General features: G+C 40.3%; 1 protein-coding gene across 7 annotated transcripts in view; it reads left to right on the top strand.

Annotated features, from left to right (window-relative positions):
• The window catches only part of CAB39L (calcium binding protein 39 like), a 55,851-nt gene extending 35,173 nt beyond the window's left edge, over nt 1–20,678 (top strand). For 4 of the 7 annotated variants that reach the window (XM_042839081.1, XM_042839080.1, XM_042839079.1 and 1 more), the window contains 6 exons: nt 2,312–2,476; nt 7,203–7,321; nt 13,327–13,495; nt 17,430–17,489; nt 19,018–19,083; nt 19,707–20,673. In XM_042839081.1, the coding sequence (XP_042695015.1) occupies nt 2,312–2,476; nt 7,203–7,321; nt 13,327–13,495; nt 17,430–17,489; nt 19,018–19,083; nt 19,707–19,859 (732 nt within the window). In that variant the 3' untranslated portion in view covers nt 19,860–20,673. Of the gene's footprint in view, nt 1–1,821; nt 1,845–2,311; nt 2,477–7,202; nt 7,322–13,326; nt 13,496–17,429; nt 17,490–19,017; nt 19,084–19,706 lie in introns of those variants that run through there. The other 3 variants (XM_042839078.1, XM_042839077.1, XM_042839084.1) reach the window with 2 other exon arrangements.
• Nucleotides 20,679–21,060: the final 382 nt, after the last annotated feature.

Below are 21,060 nucleotides of genomic sequence, written 5' to 3'. Positions count from 1 at the left end.
GCAAAGTGAGGTAAATGGAAGAATCTAGTATTTGCTCTGTGGGGTAGGAAGATCAAAATGCTTCATAATGCTAAAATACTGAAATATTTCTGCACAGACGTAGCAGTGTTACCCACAGTGAAATGAAGAGTGAATCTCTGCTACAAAGTCAGCTGGTCTTCAGGTTTATATTAAGTTGGAGAAAAGAGAGAAAGTCTTGAGGACATAAGGAAGGATTTTTTCACACAGAATTTCAGCAAACAGTTTCTTCGTGGACTACTTTCTTTGTGTTATGATCCTATTGAGTGGCAATGACAAGATTTTGTTCTACCAGGAAAGCAAGCTTAAGACCAAGAATCTCCTGTCTATCAAGTTTCTAGGTTTCACTGTTGAAACTCTTGATTAGTGCTGACAAAATCACAACTTTATAAATAAGGGAGGTTGAACACATTTATAATTTAAGTTAGGAAGGTGATGCAATCTTATCTGTTCTACCAGTTCTCCATCTCTAAGGCTGTTGTACATAAGGTAGTCCAGTAAGGTTAGTAGACTAATCCAAAGACTTATATTTCAAGTTTGTCTGGCTTCTTAGGAAAAGTTCTGTAGCTATGTTTCTTTTATCTTTTATTTTTCATGTATTGAGTGAATATGTCTGGCTTTGTTGTTTGTTTTGGACAAATCTTGGATCTTTGGATCTTGGAATGACTTTTTCTGCTGAATCTCATGCACGTTTCCATCACTGACACAGGGTATTATTCTAAAAATGCCATCAGATTAAGGAGAAATGTCAAAGAGGAGACTAGAAGTGGCTGTTAATTCACATGTCTGTTTGGGATTATGTTTTTCCTACAGATTGATTATGAGGGTTAGAAGTAGAAGAGTGGCCCTCATGTTTGACCAGGAATAACTTTTGTTAGAGGATTTAATGTCAAACCACTGAATATCTGGAGGATATAGAGGGAGGAAGTCAAACACAAAATATAAATTGTATGTATAAAAGCAAAGAGGGAGAGTGGGAAAGCTGATATGTTAAGAGAAATACAGCTGTGGGAGCCATTGTGCCCATCACCATTACATGTTCTGTCTTTGCTTTCTCCTTCAGCACTTTATTTTTTTGCCCTCTTTTTTTGAGAATAAAGGTGAAGCTGAGTCTTGCAGGCAGTTTTCTATGGATTAGGAAAGACTCATACTTTAAAGGAAAGGTATTAATTTTTCTAACCCTAGAACACCAGAGATATTCACACCCTTCCAAGCAGAGCTGGTGAAAAGCCAAAAACGTATGAGTTTTCCTTCGATATGAAAATACTTGCTCAGCTCTCATAAAGATTTAGAGCTTTAGTTTACAAGATAGCACCCCTGTTGTTAATTCCATCTGTACTCTGTGGGATATCTCTAGTGAGATACCACTAACATTTGAGATAAAAATAGGCTCTTTTACTGTGCTGCAATAAGGAACAAAAAGACTTCTGCTGTGGTTAAAGTTATCACAGTCATACTAATTTACATGCCACTCATGCTGGCCTGTCTAAACTAGCAGAAAACTGTGAATAGCTACAAATGGACTGGGAGAGAACATGCCTTTATGCTGTGCAAAATGGATGCTTGAATGATCCAGGTTGATGTGATGTGAAGGTGGCTTTTTCTTGTTTTGTCCTAATGTGAATAAAATCAGTATTGAAGTGTGGGGTGATCAGCAGCACTGGAGAGATGTCTCTCCTGAGCACTGTGGGGTTATGTTACGTGGATTGATGTGGTGACATTTGGAAGCACGACATTTTCCCTTTTGGTTTACGTGAGAGGCATATTGAAATTATCGATCTGGATTCGAACATCCATTCATGTCCAGTTGGCTTTTACAAATGATGGTGAGGTGTTTTTTTTTGTGTGCATCTTCATGTATTTTTTTTTTCCTGTTAAGCTAATGAAACACTCATTTCAAATCAGTGTTCTGCAGCATAGATGTAAAATACTGTCCTAGTTTCAGAAACCTTCACTATCTCTGCTTTCAGACCTCTCCTTTACTTACTTCTCATGCCTGGACAAAAAAATCCAGTCAGCCTCATATGTGCACTATGTGCTGGATGTGAGTGTATTAAATATACCCTGACCCAGAAAGAGCTGCCGCCTGCACAGCCCAATGGCTAGAGCAGGTAGGATTTAAAGCAAACACACACAAATAAGGCCTTTACTGCAAAGAGTCTTTGTGTATCCAGGATGGAAAGGGTGGAGGGTGGGAGGGCAGAGCTACCTCACTGTGAAAAATGGATGTTTGCCTTTGAACCATGGACATTATAACTCACATCTCATTTTAACCTTATCTGTTGGTCAACAGGCGTCAGAGGAAGTGTCAAAATCTCTGCAAGCAATGAAGGAAATTCTGTGTGGAACTACAGACAAGGAACCACCAACAGAAGTAGTGGCTCAGCTGGCACAAGAATTGTACAACAGTGGCCTTCTAGTGACACTTATTGCCAATCTGCAGCTCATAGATTTTGAGGTAGGTCAGTGTGTATATAGACCTTTTTATCTCCCTGATGTCAGTGTTGTCTGTCATAAAAACTGTATATGTTCAAAGTCTAAATGTTATTGCGCTTGACTCATAATTGCACCATTTTTCATGTGCTGAAGGAGGTAATTGTAGTAGATCAGTCAGGATAGTGGCAGTGCTTGTGTACTGGAAGTAAGTGCAGTACCTTTAATTTACTTCTTTATTTTTTTAAATGCAAGAAATGTTGTAATGTGCATCCAGACAAGATAGGAAATGATGCTGACAATAGCGTTTATGATCTTGCAAGCCACAGCGTTTAACTTCTTTGGAACCCAAACCACCACTACCTCTGAAGTATGTATCCGATTTAGAAGGGATTCAGTGATGAGGACTGAAAATAATTGTAAGCTTCGGACAATCTCTTATGAAAAAAAACCTTCAAAAATTAGGGTGGTTGAGTTGAGAAGAAAGGTGCTGAAAAAGGTATTAAAAACTGGCAGCAGGTGGCAAAGTAAATGGGATTGCTCCCACTTAATTTTTTGGATTAAAGAAGAAATGAATGTAGTTCTCTTTCAAGCAGAAAAGTTAATATAAATAAGTATTATTTGACTATATAGCCCATTGAACTCATTGCCAGTTTTGTTTCTGAAGTCAAGGACTTAGCAGAACTAAATTAACTGCAGTTCCCTATAATTAAGGAGAAAAACAGTTTTGGTAAAACAAATGACTGCAATTCAGAATAAATATAAACTCTTTTAAATTGAGCTTTAGCTGGTGGGGACTGGGAAGAAGCTTCATAACTGACAGGACATTACAGTATTGCTGTGGTCTAAGGCCAGCTGGGATGCAGTTCTCCAGGGGCTTCTGTTATTAGTCTTGCAGCTTCTGTTCTCTGGCACTGAAGAATCATTAGAATTGTCTGAGGATTTCCCAGGATTGATAGCCATGGTTCCTAAGAATCAAACCTCTTCAGTTTAGGTCTGAAGCCAGTACCCAATGTGCAGGGTTGGGTGGCTGCTGAATTTAAATGTTGGCTCCCTGAAGAAACTGCCTGATGCTCTCAAAGTCACCTTTTGTGGGATTTTCTTTCTTGTGGAAGATTTTTCTCATTACTGAAGCCACGTGTTGTTTCTTTCCTTTCCTTTCCATTTTGGAAATGAATGAAAAGGAGGAATGGTGGAATTTATGTTTGCTTCTGTCCCCACTTCCTCCTGGCCCCAGTAAAGCCAGTACTCAAGGGACTGATAGATTTTCTATTAGTTTTTGAAAGCGTTCTTGTTACTGGAGTTCAACTCTTGCCATCTTGAATTCAGGAGACTTTAACGCTAGAATTTCTTCAGATCTTTTCAGTTGTCATCTCCCCCTATTAAATGTCTTAAGTACAAAAAAAAAAAAAAATCATAAAACCATTACCCTAAAAATCACACATGTTTTATATTTATATGCTTTTTTTTAAGAAAATAGAGAGAGAAGAAGATAGTGTTAGCAAGTATACGTCAGAAGAGAAGCTACTGGATTTTTTCAGTTGCTTTACAGTCTGTATTGCTTTTGTTAGGACAAAAAAAATCTGTCACCATGTTTTCTTCCAGTATTTAAAAGGGAGCTTATAAACAGGAGGGAGACTGATTTTTTTACGCAGACAGATAGTGGTAAGATAAGGAGGAATAGCTTTAAACTAAAAGAGGTGGGATTTGGGTTCAATGTTAGGCAGAAATTCTTTACTCAGAGGGCAGTGAGGCCCTGGCACAGCTGCCCAGAGAAGCTGTGGGTGCCCCATCCCTGGAGGTGCTCAAGGCCAGGTTGGATGGGGCCATGGGTGGCACTGCCCACTGCAGGGGTTGGAACTGGGTGGGCTTTGAGGTCCCTTCCAACCCAAGCCATTCTGTGATTGATTCTATGATATTGGATCCCCGACCTTTAAATGCAAGCAATGAATGAAATATCAAATGTGTTGTTGAATTGATGTTATTACAAACAATACTGAGGTTTATTGTAAATGATAAAGCTTTTTCGTTCATTTAGTAGAACTATTAAAATATAATTCAGGAATCAGTAGAAAATAAATGACTTTGAAAAAGAAGGCTGTAAAGCACTATACTGCTTTACATACACTGGATGTCTTCACATCCCCATAAACTTGTTAGATTTTCAACTTTTCTGCCTGCATTTTCTTATATTTTTGTTCATAGTTGTCATTTAGGTTTCTTTGTTAAGCAGTCAATTTCATCACTTATGAACATGCAAATTAGCTTTCTGCTCTGTATGTTATGGTAGAAATCAAAGTAATAAATTACTTGAAAATCTGATTTCTGAAGGTGATAATCTTTATATAAATTACTTCATTTTGTCTTGATTCCCTTTCTCTTCCTCCTGTCTCCAAAATTGTTGAACCTACTGGTCAGTTTGAGCTTAATTTAGGTGTACTTGTACTTATCTTTGAAATCTTTGAAGACTTGATGAACCTCAATGGCTATTGAGAGGAGACAGATCAGGGTTAATACTCCCACTTAGTTTGTGCTCTGCCTTTTGCTGGAGTCTGATTTCACTTGTTTCATCTGCCAGTAAGTGCAGTAAGTATGGGGTGCCTACACATGCTTAGGGGATGTTGTCATGTCCTTGCATATCTCTGTCATGCATCTATTGAAAATGGAGGTTTATTGCTTCTGTCACTCAAGAAACAATATACATACAGTATTGCTAATAATACTGAAATGAATCACTGAAGTTGGGTTTGAGTAAGATCAAGATCAGACTCTATCTTTGAAAATTTGGAACGTGAACTTCATTGTTGAACGCTGAAGAACTGAGGCAATTGTGCATTCCAGAAGAGTCAGTTTTAAAAAAATTATGTTACTAACTGTATGTAAAGCCTAAAGGTTCACAAGCTATAAAATCCATAAAGGAGACTGGTGACATTGGAAGTTTTCCCTTTATCTTGAGATAGGAGCAAAATTACAGTGTGTATATGTATGTGTGTATATGTGCATAGATATATATATGCAGTTTGTTACTTATATGATGGCATCTTTTGGGTTTTTTTTTTGTTGTTGTTCTGCCCTTCTCTCTCTGCTGCCTTATCGTGTGCTCCAGTTGTATTTCATTATAAGGCAAACTCAAATTGCAGATCCAAGTGAAAAGCACTGCAGAAGTATTCCTACAATTTTTATGGTTGTCTGATGATGAGAGAAGTCTGCCTTGGTTTCCTCCCTGCCTCCATTTTTCTAAAAAGAATCCAGAGAGACCAACTTCTCTCACGATCACTGGTCTCTGGAGAATATGCTGCTATTGGATGTAATGTACACCTAATATTAAGTAACTAATAGAAAATTTGGTGTAGCAGAGAGAATCGCTTATTTTTTGGCCATTTTTCTCTCTCCTCTTTCAACAGCTCTTCTCTTTCTGAATTGTTTTCATTTTGGATTAACTGCTAAAGCCACTGGGGATCATGGGATTCCAGACATACGTTTATGGGTGTTGTAAAGAAAGAGGAGAATGTGGCATCTTTATAAAGAGTTAGCTTAACAGAAAGAGAGTCCAGGGGTTGAAAGTGCTGCAGACAAAGGCAGATGGACTGGCCTTGTCTGATTTGATCCTCTTGTTTAATTCCCTGAGTCCCCGAGTCTCCAAACCAGCTGGGTTGGAACTAGTAGGAAAGAATATTTTGTGTTACTCAGCAATGATTTATTTGTAGAGGTGAAACCAGGGAATTTCCCTCTGTGTGAAACTGTCTGCGCCTTGGCTTAAGATGTTCAATCATTTATTCGCCAAGGAATGTTTGTCCTCTCCAGACAGATCAATGATCATGTAGAGATTATAAGTAACCTTTTGCTTGGGCTTGCCCTGTGCGTAGTGACCCACTGTTTACTCAGTGCCTTGGTTACTGATCATTAGTGCAGCAGTCTTTCCCTTCTATTAGTTTCTCCCATCGTCTCTTGCAGCCATGGGAGAAAGCAGTGGGGGAGGAAGAGGACTTGCTTACAATGGACTGGCAAACTGTGTAGGTGAATAAAACATAATTTGGAAGGGTCTTCTGAAAAGTTATGTGCAAGAAGTATTCACAGACAAAAGATGACAGCACAGATGTGTGTAGGCCTAGATACAGGAGAAAAGCAGGACAAAATTAAGGATCCTTTTCCTATTAGTTGTAGCTGAAGCTGAGGTATGTGTGACAGCCTTTTTATCAGTACAGTTATTTCATTCCTCATGGTGAAACAATAAGTATAGTTTTAAATATAATCCTGTTTTTCAGAACTATGTTCATATTTGTGAAGATGACATTCAAATAGTGGGAAGATTTGGCTTTGTAAATCTAGACTGTGTTTTGTTGTACTTAGTGTACTAGCTTGATGCTTACATTTAGAGGCTGGGGAACAATAGTACACAAGGCAAAAGCACGTTTGGCTCAGGAAGTTGTTTGCCTTTTTTGGAATTTAGTGTTTCTATATGAGAAAGCCAAGGAGTTGCTCAACAGAATAAGGAGGGCACACATTTTCATTTAGTGAAAAGAAAGGTACAAGTCTGTGTGTGGGGGGGTTGGTAATCTTAAGAGCCACTCAAGGGAGGAAATCTTGTCACTGAAGAAAGAACAAGTGTGATGTGGTGTGACTGTGGAGAGCCCCAGAAGGAGACAAGCCTGTTTTTGTTTAAATTTAATTTCCATTTTAAATAGAGATTATAGTGAATGGTCATTTGCTCATGTTTCTACAGTTGAAGAATTGTTTTTCTTCTTTAACAGGGTAAAAAGGATGTTTCCCAGATATTTAACAACATCCTGAGAAGACAAATTGGCACACGCAGCCCTACTGTGGAATACATTAGTGCCCATCCACATATCCTATTCATGCTTCTGAAAGGGTGGGTGCTTTAATTTGTCTTTAATTTCTGTTAAAGAGCATTGCCTGGAACATACTGGCATTGCAGCTCATCTGTTTTCTCACTTTTTTACTTATTTTCTAACAAGGATTTTCAGATTTTGTTCCAGATTTCTTGTTTTGTTTCTTTCATATTTACTTACTTTCTGCTTCAATGTCTACTTTTTAATGACTGGATTATTTCATTCGGCCATTAAAACTTCATGTTGGAATAATTATGTGCTGCTTGTTTTTGATTGCTTACCATGTGACGTGTACTTCAGTTCTTGCCCTAAACTAGCATTGTTGACAACTGCTGAATTTCATTTAGACCGCCTTGCACTGCAGGAGGGAATTATACTGGTGTCTGTGAATAACTGGAGTCATATGCTGGACCACCGTGGGGTAGAACACAAAGAAGCAAAAATGCATAAAACGAATAGTTGTGTCTGTGGGGCAGGCTTCTCAAATGCTTGTAGCCACATGCGAATGTCAACTTTAAATTAACTGGGTAATTAACTTCACGTCTTTCAGCATTAAATCTTTTTTTTTCTTGTAACCTCTGTGGTCGTAAAGTGCTGAGTAATAAGGTGGTGGTTCCCAAGGTAAGTCAGCCAAGGAGAGGGAGTAGGCTGCAGCATGGAGAAGACATCAGCTGTAGTTGTGCTCAGGAATGCACAAGCTGCCTAAAACTCTTGAGGTTTTTTGTCCCCTCTGTGTGACCAACATTTAGTGACCAACAGTGCTTCCCATTTAGCAAGAATCTTTGCTTTTCCAACCCTTACAGTCTACTGTTTTCTGTGGTTTACTTCTGGCTTTAGATTTTTGTTTCTTTTCCTCTGAGGAAAGGAGAATGTATGTGATGTGGATTGAAGAGCTGATACAGAAATAAGTGCATTTAGTAGCTGATCATTGTGAAACAATGTAGGCTGTCATAGCAGTTATCTTGGTGAGGCAGTAACAGCCATACAAAAACTGCTTTACAGGCCTTTTAAGCTAATGGTGCTTAGAAAAATGATTGTTTTCAAAAATATCTTTCTTGCTCTTGAGGCTTAAGATTGGCATTTTTACTGTTTGCTCCACGATCAGTATGAAGAAAATACTTGAGCCATATCTAAGATTTGAGCATAACGAGAATGCAGCCCCAAGGGTAAAATCCCTTCCAGCTGGCCTTCCCCTCTGCCAAGGGCAGACCTGAACAAGTGAGCCTGGCCTTTCCTGGAGTCAGGGGAAACAGGCATGTCTGCAGCATGAGCCCTCTAAACTGGCTGTTTGCTTCAAAACTGGCAACAGCCCAATGCAGCTGAGTAGGAAAATACAAGTAATCAAGTGAACTAATTTCTATCAGGGATTTAAGGGAGGCTGAACCTGTCATTGAAGGTGGTGTCAAAAGTTTTACTTGATGAGATAGCAAGAGGTCCGGGTCTGATCTGCTGCTTTTCCCACCAGCAGGGTGGGGGGCAGGCAGGGCAGGTCACTATTCTGAACCAGGTCTTGCTCATACAAGTGTTGTGATTAATTGTGGTTTCACTTTGATTTTGAAACTGTGACTTGTTTTGTATTACTGAGCACCAGCATCTTTGAAAAGGAATAATTAACGGAGTTTAGTCTCATTTGCTCATTAAAATTCAACATTTATACAAACCTCACACTGTTTATTTCGGGAGTGTGATGATCACAGTGATGATCCTTCTAGTACCTAAAGGGAGCCTATAAACAGGAAGGGAATCAACTCTTGACAAGGGTAGATAACAGCAGCACAAGGGAAAATGGTTTTAAGTTGAGGGAGGGAAGATTTAGGTTGGATGTCAGGGGGAAGTTCTTTACAGAGAGAGTGGTGAGGTGCTGGCACAGGCTACCCAGAGAGGTTGTGGATGCCCCGTCCCTGGAGGTGTTCAAGGCCAGGTTGGATGGGGCCCTGGGCAGCCTGGTCTGGTATTAAATGTGGAGGTTGGTGGCCCTGCATGTGGCAGGGGAGTTGGAGCTTCATGGTCCTTGAGGTCCCTTCCAACCGAAGCCATTCTATGATTTGAGAACTCTATGATCATTCTCTCAGTCACATTTATGTTGTACAACTGTTTTCAATTTCGTATAGAGATGCAATCATTTTCTTCCCTCTTTGTCTTTTTTATTTCCTCCTCTCTTTTTCACTTATTTTCTTCTTGCACATTATGTGTGCATCTCTACCATATGTCTCAGCTTTATTTCAAGTTGGAAAATATTTTTGGATTGTGTCCCAGATATCCTTTGGCATCTGTAGCAACCAAGAATATTAAAATGAAAGTAAAAAAAATTGTTATACATATGTACTGCTGACAGACACTCCACTGTGGGTGACCTGAGCCAGCGGGTGCATTTGTGTGCTCTTTAGAGATGCGTACTGAAGTGTGGTGTGTTAGTTTGGGTCTCTGGCTCCTTCTTGACATCTCGACTGTCTCTCTGCAGCACTGCACTGTATCAGAAGCGCCATTTCTCAGATTTTTCATTAGAAAGTGCTGTTGGATTCTTTCAGAAGATGGCCCAATTGATCACTGGTGATAGCTGAGAAGTAGCTGTGTGATGATGTCTTACCTAACACACACAGGTCCACTGCCAGGGCTGTCTGAAAATGGCACCTCAGATACACGCCTAAAACAAGGGCAGGGCTCGCTGCGTGTGCCTTGCTGCATGCAGGCAATGGTGACACTGGGAAACACATACTTAATGGGAGGCATTGCCATTTGACAGTGTTACTTCAGGGTGTGTTTTCATGTTTATTTAATGCTAAGTGGAATACATTAAATCTACTTAAAAGAAAGGAAAGTAGATTTGGCTTGCTTGTACCATTTAATGTTTGTTATAAGACATTGTTTGGAGAGGAAAAAAAAATATTTCAACCATGGCTGTAGAAGAAACAGCCTGGAACTGTTGTGAAGGCTAGTCATTGTTTTGCTTGTATTGGATGCAAAATTTCCTCTGCCCCCTGACAGTCAGTTCACAAGAGTATCAACAAAAGGTTGCTTTTTTCACTGCATAATGTGAGCTCTGTGGAGCGGGAAGGATCCTGAATCAGGGCTCCCTCCCAGTACTTCCTGCCCAATACTCCCGTGGCACTGCCACTTTGAGGTGATTGTTCCTACCTTTTTTTTAGCCCTCGCTTTATTTCTTGGTTACTCCCTCCCAGATTCTCAGCTTCAGAAAAACATGTAGTGCATAGTTTACTACTGTTTTTTGGGAGGGGTAGGTTAATTGACTTTGCTGCATGAGGACTTGTGCTAATAGCATCTTCTGTATGTGTATCAATAGGAACTTTCACAGAATCACAGAATGGCCTGGGTTGGAAGGGACCTCAAGGATCATGAATCTCCAACCCCCTGCCACACACAGGGCCACCAACGTCCACATTTAATACCAGACCAGGCTGCCCAGGGCCCCATCCAACCTGGCCTTGAACACCTCCAGGGACGGGGCATCCACAACCTCTCTGGGCAGCCTGTTCCAGCACCTCACCACTCTCTCTGTAAAGAACTTAATTAGAACTTAAAGAACTTAATTTCAGATGAATGTAATGTTTGGTGTATAGAGTATCTGATATATTCAATTTGTACTTGTATTTAATTTGTATCTGATATATATAATTTGACCCAGGTCTTTCTTTGGTGTCAGAGTATTGCACTAGCTTAGAAATAATTTGGTCCTTTATAAGTTAAAATATTTTCCCTTTTTAGTACAGGACTATAGGAGACTTGAAGTTCATGGCTCTGCTTTTGTTGTTTTGTTGTTTCTCTCAAGTTAGAAATGTATAAGACTGTGACTATCATGTCACATGCAATTTCTAAAGTATTCAGTCACTGCCCTGACTTGTGATGATCTCTTCGTATCACAGTGAAGTTAAAGTTATATTGGTGTACTGCCTGGAGTTGCTGAATTCCCCTTGAGTTTTTTCTAAGGACATGCTCAAGCTATGTTAGTTAGCAAGGAGAAAAGAATAGAGCTGTTTGCCCTGACCTTCAGTCTTCCAGGCTTGTATTTGTGGTTTATTTCATTGTGCATCCATACCTTGTACCATCTTCTGCACTAGTAGAATTCCCTTTGCACCAAGATGCATCTCTGCTCTTAGACTGGCCTCTTGCAGCCTCCGCAATAAATGTTCTGAAATATCCCGAGTCCATTATTTCTTTTTCTGGTTGCCCTCTGTAGCCAGTATGTGGGGATTTCTTCAGGTTGTAAGTTCAGCTGAACAAAGGAGAACTGCATGCAGTCCTAATTGCTCATTAGAAGAGCATCTCTGTCACTCCTAGCTGGTGGCTTGCGTGGAAATATGGGTTCAGATAACGTGCTAGTTGTGACCAGGCAGCCTGTAAACTTCTTCCAGGCATATTCCAGGAGCCAAGCCCAACTTCCCTCGCTTATGTGAGCAGTCAAAGGTCCATAACCCAGCTGTAGATAATGGAGCATTTGACTAAGAATGACTCTGTTGATGCTCATGTTTTAAAAAGTTATTGTGCTGGAAACAATGTAATTTGCTTTTATTCCAACCATAATATTCCTTAGCCAAGTATTAAATATTTTCCTGGCTGCACTCCTAGGAGCAGCTCCGCCTCTTTCTGCTTCAAAATTAGTATTCCTGCTAATGGGTAAGAGGGGAGGTGTGCCTTACCAGAAAGCAGTAACCAGTGTGTTGTCTAAAGCGTTGTAAGTTCAGGGTTGCAAATGCTCCCCAAAAGGAAACAAGCAGGGGCTTGACTTTTGCATCTACTTGAGGGTGGGAAGTTTCATTTGCCTTTTTGGAATAGCAGTTCATTTTTCATTAAGCTAACTATTGTTGACATCAGGTTGAAATATGCAGCTCTGGTATGCTCTCAGAACACTACAATTCTTTTAAATTGCATGTTGGTGGTAAATTTGAGGGCCCACTCACTCACAGCACAGATGGCATTTTGTCTTTTTTTGTTTGTTTGTTCCTTTTGGCCTAGTGCTAGGAATTAATTGTGCAAAGGAAAAATGATGCTGATAAGCTCTGTGTGATAATACACAGCTCTGATGTAGTATAACCAGCTTATTGAAACAGTGTGTGCTTTCTGTCTCTTGGACTTGGTCACTTTCACGTGACTGAATATTGCTGGAAGAAGTTCATTTTAAGTTCTCATGACTGTTAGATTGCATTCTTTTTTTTTCTTCTTCTAAATTGTTTCTAACAGTTTTGTTTTGGGTTAATTTCAGCGTTAAAGACATCAAGACTTTCTATAGAGAGGAGATGATCTGAATTTCCACCCTAGGCTCCCTGCCTGCCTTTCCAAGAGAAGTGTGCCAGCTCCTCTCTGTGATGATGCCTGTGCCATAGTGGGATTGTAACTTGAGGCACAAACTCCTGCATAAACCCTTAGCCTCTGCTGTAGTGTGTGTGGGGGAGGGAGGGCGTTAAGCAGAATTCCTCCTAAACTGCAGGAAAGGTCTTCAGGGCTGCAAAAGCTTAATCACACTGTCTTTGGAAACTCTTCCTACCTTCCTTATTAGACATTAATATTCTGGAATTATGCACTCTAGAAGTGGGAGTTGATGGATCATCATGAGATGTTATGTGGTTGTTGTTTTTTTTTTTTTTTTTTTTTTAATAAACCGAGGAGTTCAGTACTACATCTGAAAAGGGAAATTATGATATTGAATGGGCTTTGCTTTCTCATAAATCCAAGGGAGTGCAGGAATTCTGATGAAACCTTATGCATTCTATAGTCTCTTCACGGAGAGGAGGTGTAATGCACATTCATGCTGAAATTGCATTGGCTTGTGAAGACAGAGGTTTGTAATGGGGAGTGCTGAGAGCCTTATTTGTGTGTATGTTACTGCATTGTGAGCTGCTCTCCTGAAGCTGGACATAGTACTCTCATTGGGAAAGACTGTGTGTGTGCTGTATCCACTCTGGCACATATATATCCTATGCTACAAGTTTCCTTAGTGCTGTAAGATTGCCTGTTCATTTTTGTTCTTCTGTTTGATCTTTTTTTTTCTTAATTTCCTTTAATTCTCCAGCTATGAATCCCCAAATATTGCCTTACGCTGTGGAATTATGCTGAGGGAGTGCATCCGACATGAACCGTTGGCCAAAATCATACTTTTTTCAGAACAGTTCAGAGACTTTTTCAAGTATGTGGAAATGTCAACGTTTGATATAGCATCTGATGCCTTTGCTACGTTCAAGGTAATTTATTTGATACCTGTATCTTAGTGTCGTGTCAAAAATGGCATTCCATCAGTAGTGATAGTTGAATATCGTATTGCCTTTAAACTGAATGGATTTTTCATTGCTCAGTAAGGAGTATAATTAGTCCTTGGTGAGCTTGTAACAGGATTCACAACAGTGATTAAGTCTGCACAGATTTATGTTTCACTAATGTTCTTCATCTTGATGCCCCAAGGCCCTTAATGCAACCATTTAAAACTCAGGTTAATCATGCATTACATAGAGTTCTTGTGGAATGCATAGCCTTTCTTCCTTCCCTAACCTTCCCCAAATTAAAACTGCTACCCATTATGACCACAAACAGCCAATGGAAGGAATCATTTAAAATCCACTTTTGAAACCCTCTAATTGTTGCTGACCCTTGTGAGCTTGAGAATTGAGCTTAGCCTAATGCTGTGCCCCTGATAATTATTTTTACATGTTTGCATGATTACATTTGTGACACATGGGTTAGTGCAAGGACTGTACTGAGGAGAGCCAAGTAGGTAAAAGTGTCATGGAGGCGTGCGCTGGAGGAAGGCCTTGGTGTTACAGTGGCCCTAAGTTTGTGTGGTGCTGTAGGGACTTCTGTCTTTTGACAACGGCTGTGCTGAAAGTTGGGAAAGGCAGATCAAAGGAGAGGCTTCATGGAGCTCTTCCAGTCACAACTAAAACACTGCCACCTTCTTATGTGCAAGTGACAAAGAGCTTAATTGTACCCAGGAGTGTGAAGGAGCTCTAGCAAGGGCCAGCTGCCATTTCCCACTGGGGCTTCCTGACAGGTGTGAAGCTGCTGGGGACAATCTGTGAGTCCCCTCAGTGCAGCAGGAGTGGACCAAAAGCAGGAGGCAGGGTTTGCCTTTCACTGCAGCACTGAATGCAGGGACCACGTGACCTACATTCTATATCCAGTCTGTGTTTGTATTAAAAGTGGAGCTGGGAGAAGCTTGCCAAATTTTGTGGGATTTGTATATGACCATCATCTTTCCTGCACAGAGTTAATACAGTTTTTAAGCACAATTTAGTGCCTGTGGGCAAAATATGCAGGGAAGATTGGTTTATTTCTGAATAATAACTTAAGCTAGAGAAAATTCTTTTCAGGTAAAAAAATCATCTAAATATAGACGTAACTTTTTCCCCCTGTCATTGGGTTCTTTGCTGTCATAGAAACAAGTTGTTCATTCTTTGCTCTCGAAGCTAATTAGAAACATGATTAGATAGACCTAACTTAGGAGTATCTGTAAGGAAAGTCATCTTGGCAATTTACCACCTAGTGAGATCTGACCTCAGTTTCACTAACTGACGGAATATATTGAAGATTTCCACAGTGGAAATAGTGTTTTGTTCGTGAGTTCAGCAGGATGACCAGTTCAAAGAACCCCTTAAAACAATTAGAAGGTAACTGCTGTTGAATAAGTTGTGTTGTTGTTGTGCCCCCCCAGGCAGGAGGTGGGATGTGGACACGGGTCAGTTAAGCTAAGACAGGGACTAGAGACTGCTGCAATTCCCCCAAGGCAGGAGGGATTGGTCATCCTTCATGGATCTGCAGCTGTGGAACTTATTTCTGTCCCTTGTGATCTAAGCATATTTTTAGCAAGGTTTAAAAATAGGGTTCTGCATCCTCACGTGCATTAGAAAGAGAGAGAAGTATGAGGGCAGTTGTTAGGTCAGAAATCACCTCTTAAAATGCCTGTAGCAAGTCAGTAAACTGCAATTTGTTTTAAATTACCTTTTAGCACCTGAGAGAGACCCAGTTCTGGAAATAAGCCAGTTGCTCATCTCACCTTCTATTTGACCATTACTCTAAATAACTGGAACAGAAAGAAGTGATGTGGAAGCAGTTGAATCATGAAATGTGGGGCTACCTTATTTCTAATAGCGTAAAAATCAGTGCTACAGTCACTTATTGGGTGGATTGCTGAGCTCAGTGCTCTCAGTTCTGTTTCCCACATTGGCTTTGTAGTGCTGTCAGGGTGTCTGATAGAGAGCTGAAAGTCTTCAATAGTCTGTGCACCAGAGGAGGATTTAGTTAAATGTGAGTTAAAGTTTGGGGGTATTTATAGTAGGAAAGTATTGCAATTTTTAATGATGTTGAGATGTACTTCTGAATGAAATTCAGCCAGGTACATGGCAGAGGGGAAGTAGAGCTGCTCAAAACGCAGAGGAAAACAGCTTGTGATTTCCTATGAGAAACTCATTTTGGATTATATTCCATTTGTGCCCCCTATTGAAAAATGTTGTACTTGCTTCCTAAGTGCCTGCATCAAAGCTTCTGAATCACATTTCTTGTGTTCAGCCTTTTAAGCTGGCATCATTGCAATCTTGCTTAACAGAGGAATATTTTATAAGAATAATGTACTGGGTTTTATAGTGCTCTGTTTTCCTCTTATAATTGATGGCAAAAACAACTTAAAGGATTCGTATGCAAAGGATTGCTTTTGTTTGTTATGCTGCAGAGGGTGTGGGTGGTGCATCTACGTCAGCTTCAGTCACTGGATAAGGAAACCAAGGGAAAGTTGATGGAAAAGATATCAGAAACTGGTTCACTGAAACAAACATAGAATCACAGAATGGCCTGGGTTGAAAAGGACCACAATGCTCATCCAGTTTCAACTCCCTGCTATGTGCAGGGTCACCAACCACCAGACCAGGCTGCCCAGAGCCACATCCAGCCTGGCCTTGAATGCCTCCAGGGATGGGGCATCCACAGCCTCCTTGGGCAACCTGTTCCAGTGCATCACCACCACCTCTGTGTGAAAAACTTCCTCCTAATATCTAACCTAAACCTCCCCTGTCTCAGTTTAAAGCCATTCTCCCTTGTCCTATCACTATCCACCCTCGTAAACAGTTGTTCTCCCTCCTGTTTATATTCTTCCCCTCAAGTACTGGAAGGCCACAATGAGGTCTCCCCAGAGCCTTCTCTTCTTCAAGCTAAAACATCTGCTCCAATGGACTTCATCAGGCATTTGTTGTGGTCACTGTTACGCTTTTGAAAAGGAAATAAGATAAAAATTAAACTTCAGTGCCTCAAACTGGTCATTTCAGTGATAGCTATTCATCCAGTAAAGAGACTTAGTTTCTTCTGGAGCTGAACATTTGCCTCTGTTGCTGAGCACCAGCATCCCCATTCTGGGGAAGAGATTGCTTTAATTTAAATTTGAATTAGTTATCCACCTTTCGGAATGAGATGGATTCAGCTTCAGCTGTCTGAAGGCCTCTGCTATTGCCAAGCATGTCTTGGGCAGAATAACAGCCACAGAAGGAACTCATCCCACCTACCTGAGTGCCTGGATTGCTACTGTGGGTCTGGGCCTAACTTTTAGGTTTTAAGTAGATCATATTAAGTAGATCATTTGGGGGTTGGACACGGTGATCTCTGGAGGTCCCTTCCAACCCCTACAATTCTGTGATTCTGTGATTCATATGTATATCCTGTGGCTGAATTAGGGACTGCCTTGTTGCATTTTTGGAGATGGCAATAGCAGTTGATCAAACTGAAAATGCTCTTCCTGTTGTGGGGCAGAATGGAGATAACTGTTGGTTATGGAACGAAAGCTGATCCCTCCATAAAGATTTGGTTTGCTTTTCTTCTTCCCTTCTCCCCAGCTTATTGAAAGTACCGTACACAATGACCACAAAAAACAAAAGATGAGAGGAAGAAGGAATATAAAGAGCTTTAGAAGAGCTTTGTGTTGATTCTGTTAGCATTGATTGAATTCTCCTTCTGGTCCTAGTAGAAGCAGTACAACTGAATTTCATGCAGTATTGTTTCTAAATGGTCTTTGTTTATGGAAATTGTGTTGGAGACAGCTTGTAGAAGATGATGTGTTCAGAATATTAAAGTGCATTTGAGAATGAAGAGATGGTTGAATAAGCACACTCTCCAAGGTAGCCTTTTTCTGTTCTTTTCCAGGACTTGTTAACAAGGCACAAGTTGTTGGTAGCAGATTTTATGGAACAAAATTATGATACGGTGAGTACAAATGATAGGAGAACTTCTTAAAATCTCTTCATGCTTAGCTGAAAGAAGCCTATTTTCGCCAGTGGAGGATTTCATGCTCCACATAAAATAGTGGAACAGGATTGCAAACTAAACATTGCTTTTACAAAATGTGGTATTTAAAATACAGGTACCCAAGTTGCTCACACACACAGGGGACAGGTGCCAAGATTTCACAGGAGCTCATAGCTTAAAAAAAAAAAAAAAGATTTATTCATTTCTGCATTCTGTCTCCTCATAGGTAAACTGAACTGCAAAGTTAGTCAGTAGGTAGAGCATAGAGAAAAAAAAAAATTATGTTTTTAAACAATTTTTTGGTATTCCAGAATTGATAGGATCATACTGGTGTCATTTTGGGATAGAGAAGAGTTACTGGGAGAAGGTTTTGCATGACTGAAAGCAGTATGCACGTAATGGTGGACTAAGATGTCATTATTTGTCTTATCATCCAAAGTAATTTAATTCCTTGATTTGTTGCCATTCTTCACTTTGACTTTTTGTCTATGTTCTGAACCAAATGTTGGTCAGAAAAATTCCACTGGAGTCAAATTGGTCAGATACAGATAAAGGAATGAGACTGCAGGTTATGTTCTTGTGTTACCTTAGGTATTCTTTATTTCGCTGCCAGAAGAAAAGGGACAAAGACTATTTCTTTCATTCTAGAGTTACCAAGAAGGTTAAATAAAGATCAGGCTGATTACTGCAGGGTCATAAATGCAGCTCAACTGGAACAAAATTAGGTATCTGCTAATCTTTTCTCTGTTAGAACTGAAGGAGTACAGTGGAATAGTTTCCATTCAGTCCTTACTGAACATTTAAAATTGGAGGTAGAAATACAGGTCATTAGGATTTTTCTCAGACAGGAGCAGGTTGGTTTGGTTGGTTGATGACTTGCACGTACAGTGGCACTGCCATTCTTCTTGAGCACAAGATTCCTTTGACCCAATGCTGCAAAAGCCAGTGTGCACCCTACTCCTTATGAACCTGGTCTGCAAATTGCTTTAATGAGTTGGGGTGTTGAAGGCAGGTGGCACCTTGCAGAAGTGCTTTTGGCACATGCCAGTTTGGGATATGCTGTCTCCAACTTGGCATGTCCTATTAATTCACAGAGCAAGTCATGACCATGATATGAGTGAGTAGGTGTAATTTGTGCTGGACCCATGCGTCCTAGCAACAGATTCACTCCCATAAAAGAAAGCTGTGCAAGCAGTGGCTGAATACTGTCCTAGCTGGCTCAAACCACCTCTTCTTACATCCAGTGTGGTATCACTTTCTGTGGTATTTGGCAGATAAGTATTGCTGGACATTAATTCACTACGTGATAGCAAACAAAGAAAAAAGGCTGCAAGAGCCAGGCCTGGCATTGCAGTGAAGTGTTAGAGGATGGCACTGCTGCTACTTCTGCTGCTCCTCTGCTGTGGCAAGAACCGGGAGGAAGGAATGGGGAGAAGGAAGGATGGACATGAACTGTGAATGCATTTGTGTTTTCTTGTTCGTCTAGATCTTTGAGGATTATGAAAAACTCCTTCATTCTGAGAATTACGTAACAAAGAGACAATCCTTGAAGGTAAAGTATGATTTCCTAGTGCTTTCCTTCTAAATTTGTATTCCAAGTTATGCAAAGCATCAAAATGCATGTGTGGCAAGGAAGTAAGCATGTCCTTTCTAACAACAGCAACCGAAAAAAGAAATGCTTGAGGATGCTCTTCATACAGTGCACAAGAGCTTATTGTGAATTTCATTTCCTGAATCTGTGGTGAAACATTGGACTTCTTGTATGGAATAAGCACCATTGTTTTTCTCTGACCTTTGTACTTCAATTCAGCACATAAGTTAAAACGAATTGGGAGTAACATCATAGTTCATGTTTGTCTATTGCTGCTGCAGCTCTGAAATGCAGATGGGAACACATAGGTGTGTTCCTGTAATATCTCACTGAAATGAAGGGTGTCCTTGTGGGACAGTTGCACTGTACTTGCTTCTCTTCTAGCTGGCTCATACCAGCTCCTATTACATCCAGTCCATGTGTGGTAACCCTACCATAAAGTTTGGAGGATGGGCATTAAGTAACTCACTACGTTAACAGCCCTAGTTAATATAAACAAAAACTAAAGTATGCTGCTTTTATTTCCTTTCAGAAATCACATGTTAAATGGAAAATGCTCTTTTATTGTGTAATTTTCTCTATAGCTGCTGGGTGAACTGATTCTAGACAGACACAACTTTGCCATCATGACAAAATATATCAGCAAACCAGAGAATCTGAAGCTGATGATGAACTTGCTCCGAGACAAAAGCCCCAACATTCAATTTGAAGCATTCCATGTGTTCAAGGTGAGCTAGAATGAGTTGTAAAGGTGACAGACTTTCTTATCTGCTCATAAAGGTGTCTTTCAAGGTGGCCAAGAGAAAGCCTGGAAAAATAAGGCAAAAGGTTGAGGTTTACAGCCATGTCAAGCATCTGAGAACATCTTCCTTGAAGACCTTTACTATGCAACCTCTGTTTTCATAGAGTCATAGAATGACTTGGGTTGGAATGTACCTTAAAGATGTAGTTTCAATACCCTGCCATGGGCAGGGCTGCCCCCCACTGGGTCAGGTTTTGCCTTCCTTCAGGTGAGTTCTAATGCAGCATCATTTCAAACTGAGAGGGTTGTCACTCACACACTGATGAAGTGGATGGTAACAGCACCAAAATGCACTGCTTCTAGATATTGTTCAGGGTCCTTTCCCCAGCTCTTATGTAATTTTACCACGTGATTCTGGGTAAACATATTTAAAACAACAAATCCCCACAGTGTCTTAAAACTCTTGGTTAAGATCAAAAGTAGATGTACAAATACTGTGCATCAACGTGAAGGCAGTTTGCTTTTAAAAGTATTAGAAAGATTTGATAAATCTCGTTTGAAATGAGTTCAATCTTTCCATCCTTCTGCACTCATCATTAATAGAGTCTTAAATAATTACCAGACCGAAATAATGTCTTTCTTTTCTTTATGATCATAGAATCTTAAAATCACTAAGGTTGAAAAAGACCTCCCAGATCATCCAGTCCAACCGTCCACCTACTAACAGTACTTCCACGTTAAACCATGCTCCTCAGTACAGCATCTAAATGTTTTCTGACCACCTCCAGGGATGATGACTCAACCACTTCCCTGGGCAGCCCATTCCAGCACCTCATTGAATCTCCTTTGAATCTTCCCTGGCACAACTTCAGGCCGTTCCCTCTAGTTCTGTTGCTAGTTATGCAGGAGAAGAGTCCAACCCGCCCTTCAGTCAGTTGTAGAGAGCAATAATGTCTCCCCTGAGCCCCTGTTCTCCAGAAATGATTCATACTATATGGTGAAAAGATTACTGTTTGCCTCTCAGAAAAATTCTCTGCTTTGGATCAGAGAGTGAGTTGAATTGTTCCTATGCAAGGCTGCTTTTGGAGTTGCCACAATAATATCACACTGTGTGAATGGAGTTGCTTATAATTTTTTAAAAAGGGGAACTGTGAGGATATCCTCCCTCAGAATGGTTAGGAAAGGTTCCAGATCAC

The sequence above is a fragment of the Centrocercus urophasianus genome, unplaced genomic scaffold, assembly GCF_019232065.1.
Source record: "Centrocercus urophasianus isolate 14NV4802_14NV808 unplaced genomic scaffold, USGS_Curo_1.0 seq_9, whole genome shotgun sequence".
NCBI lineage: Eukaryota > Metazoa > Chordata > Aves > Galliformes > Phasianidae > Centrocercus > Centrocercus urophasianus.
Note: the sequence above shows the minus strand (reverse complement) of the source record. Positions and strands in the feature narration are given on the sequence as shown.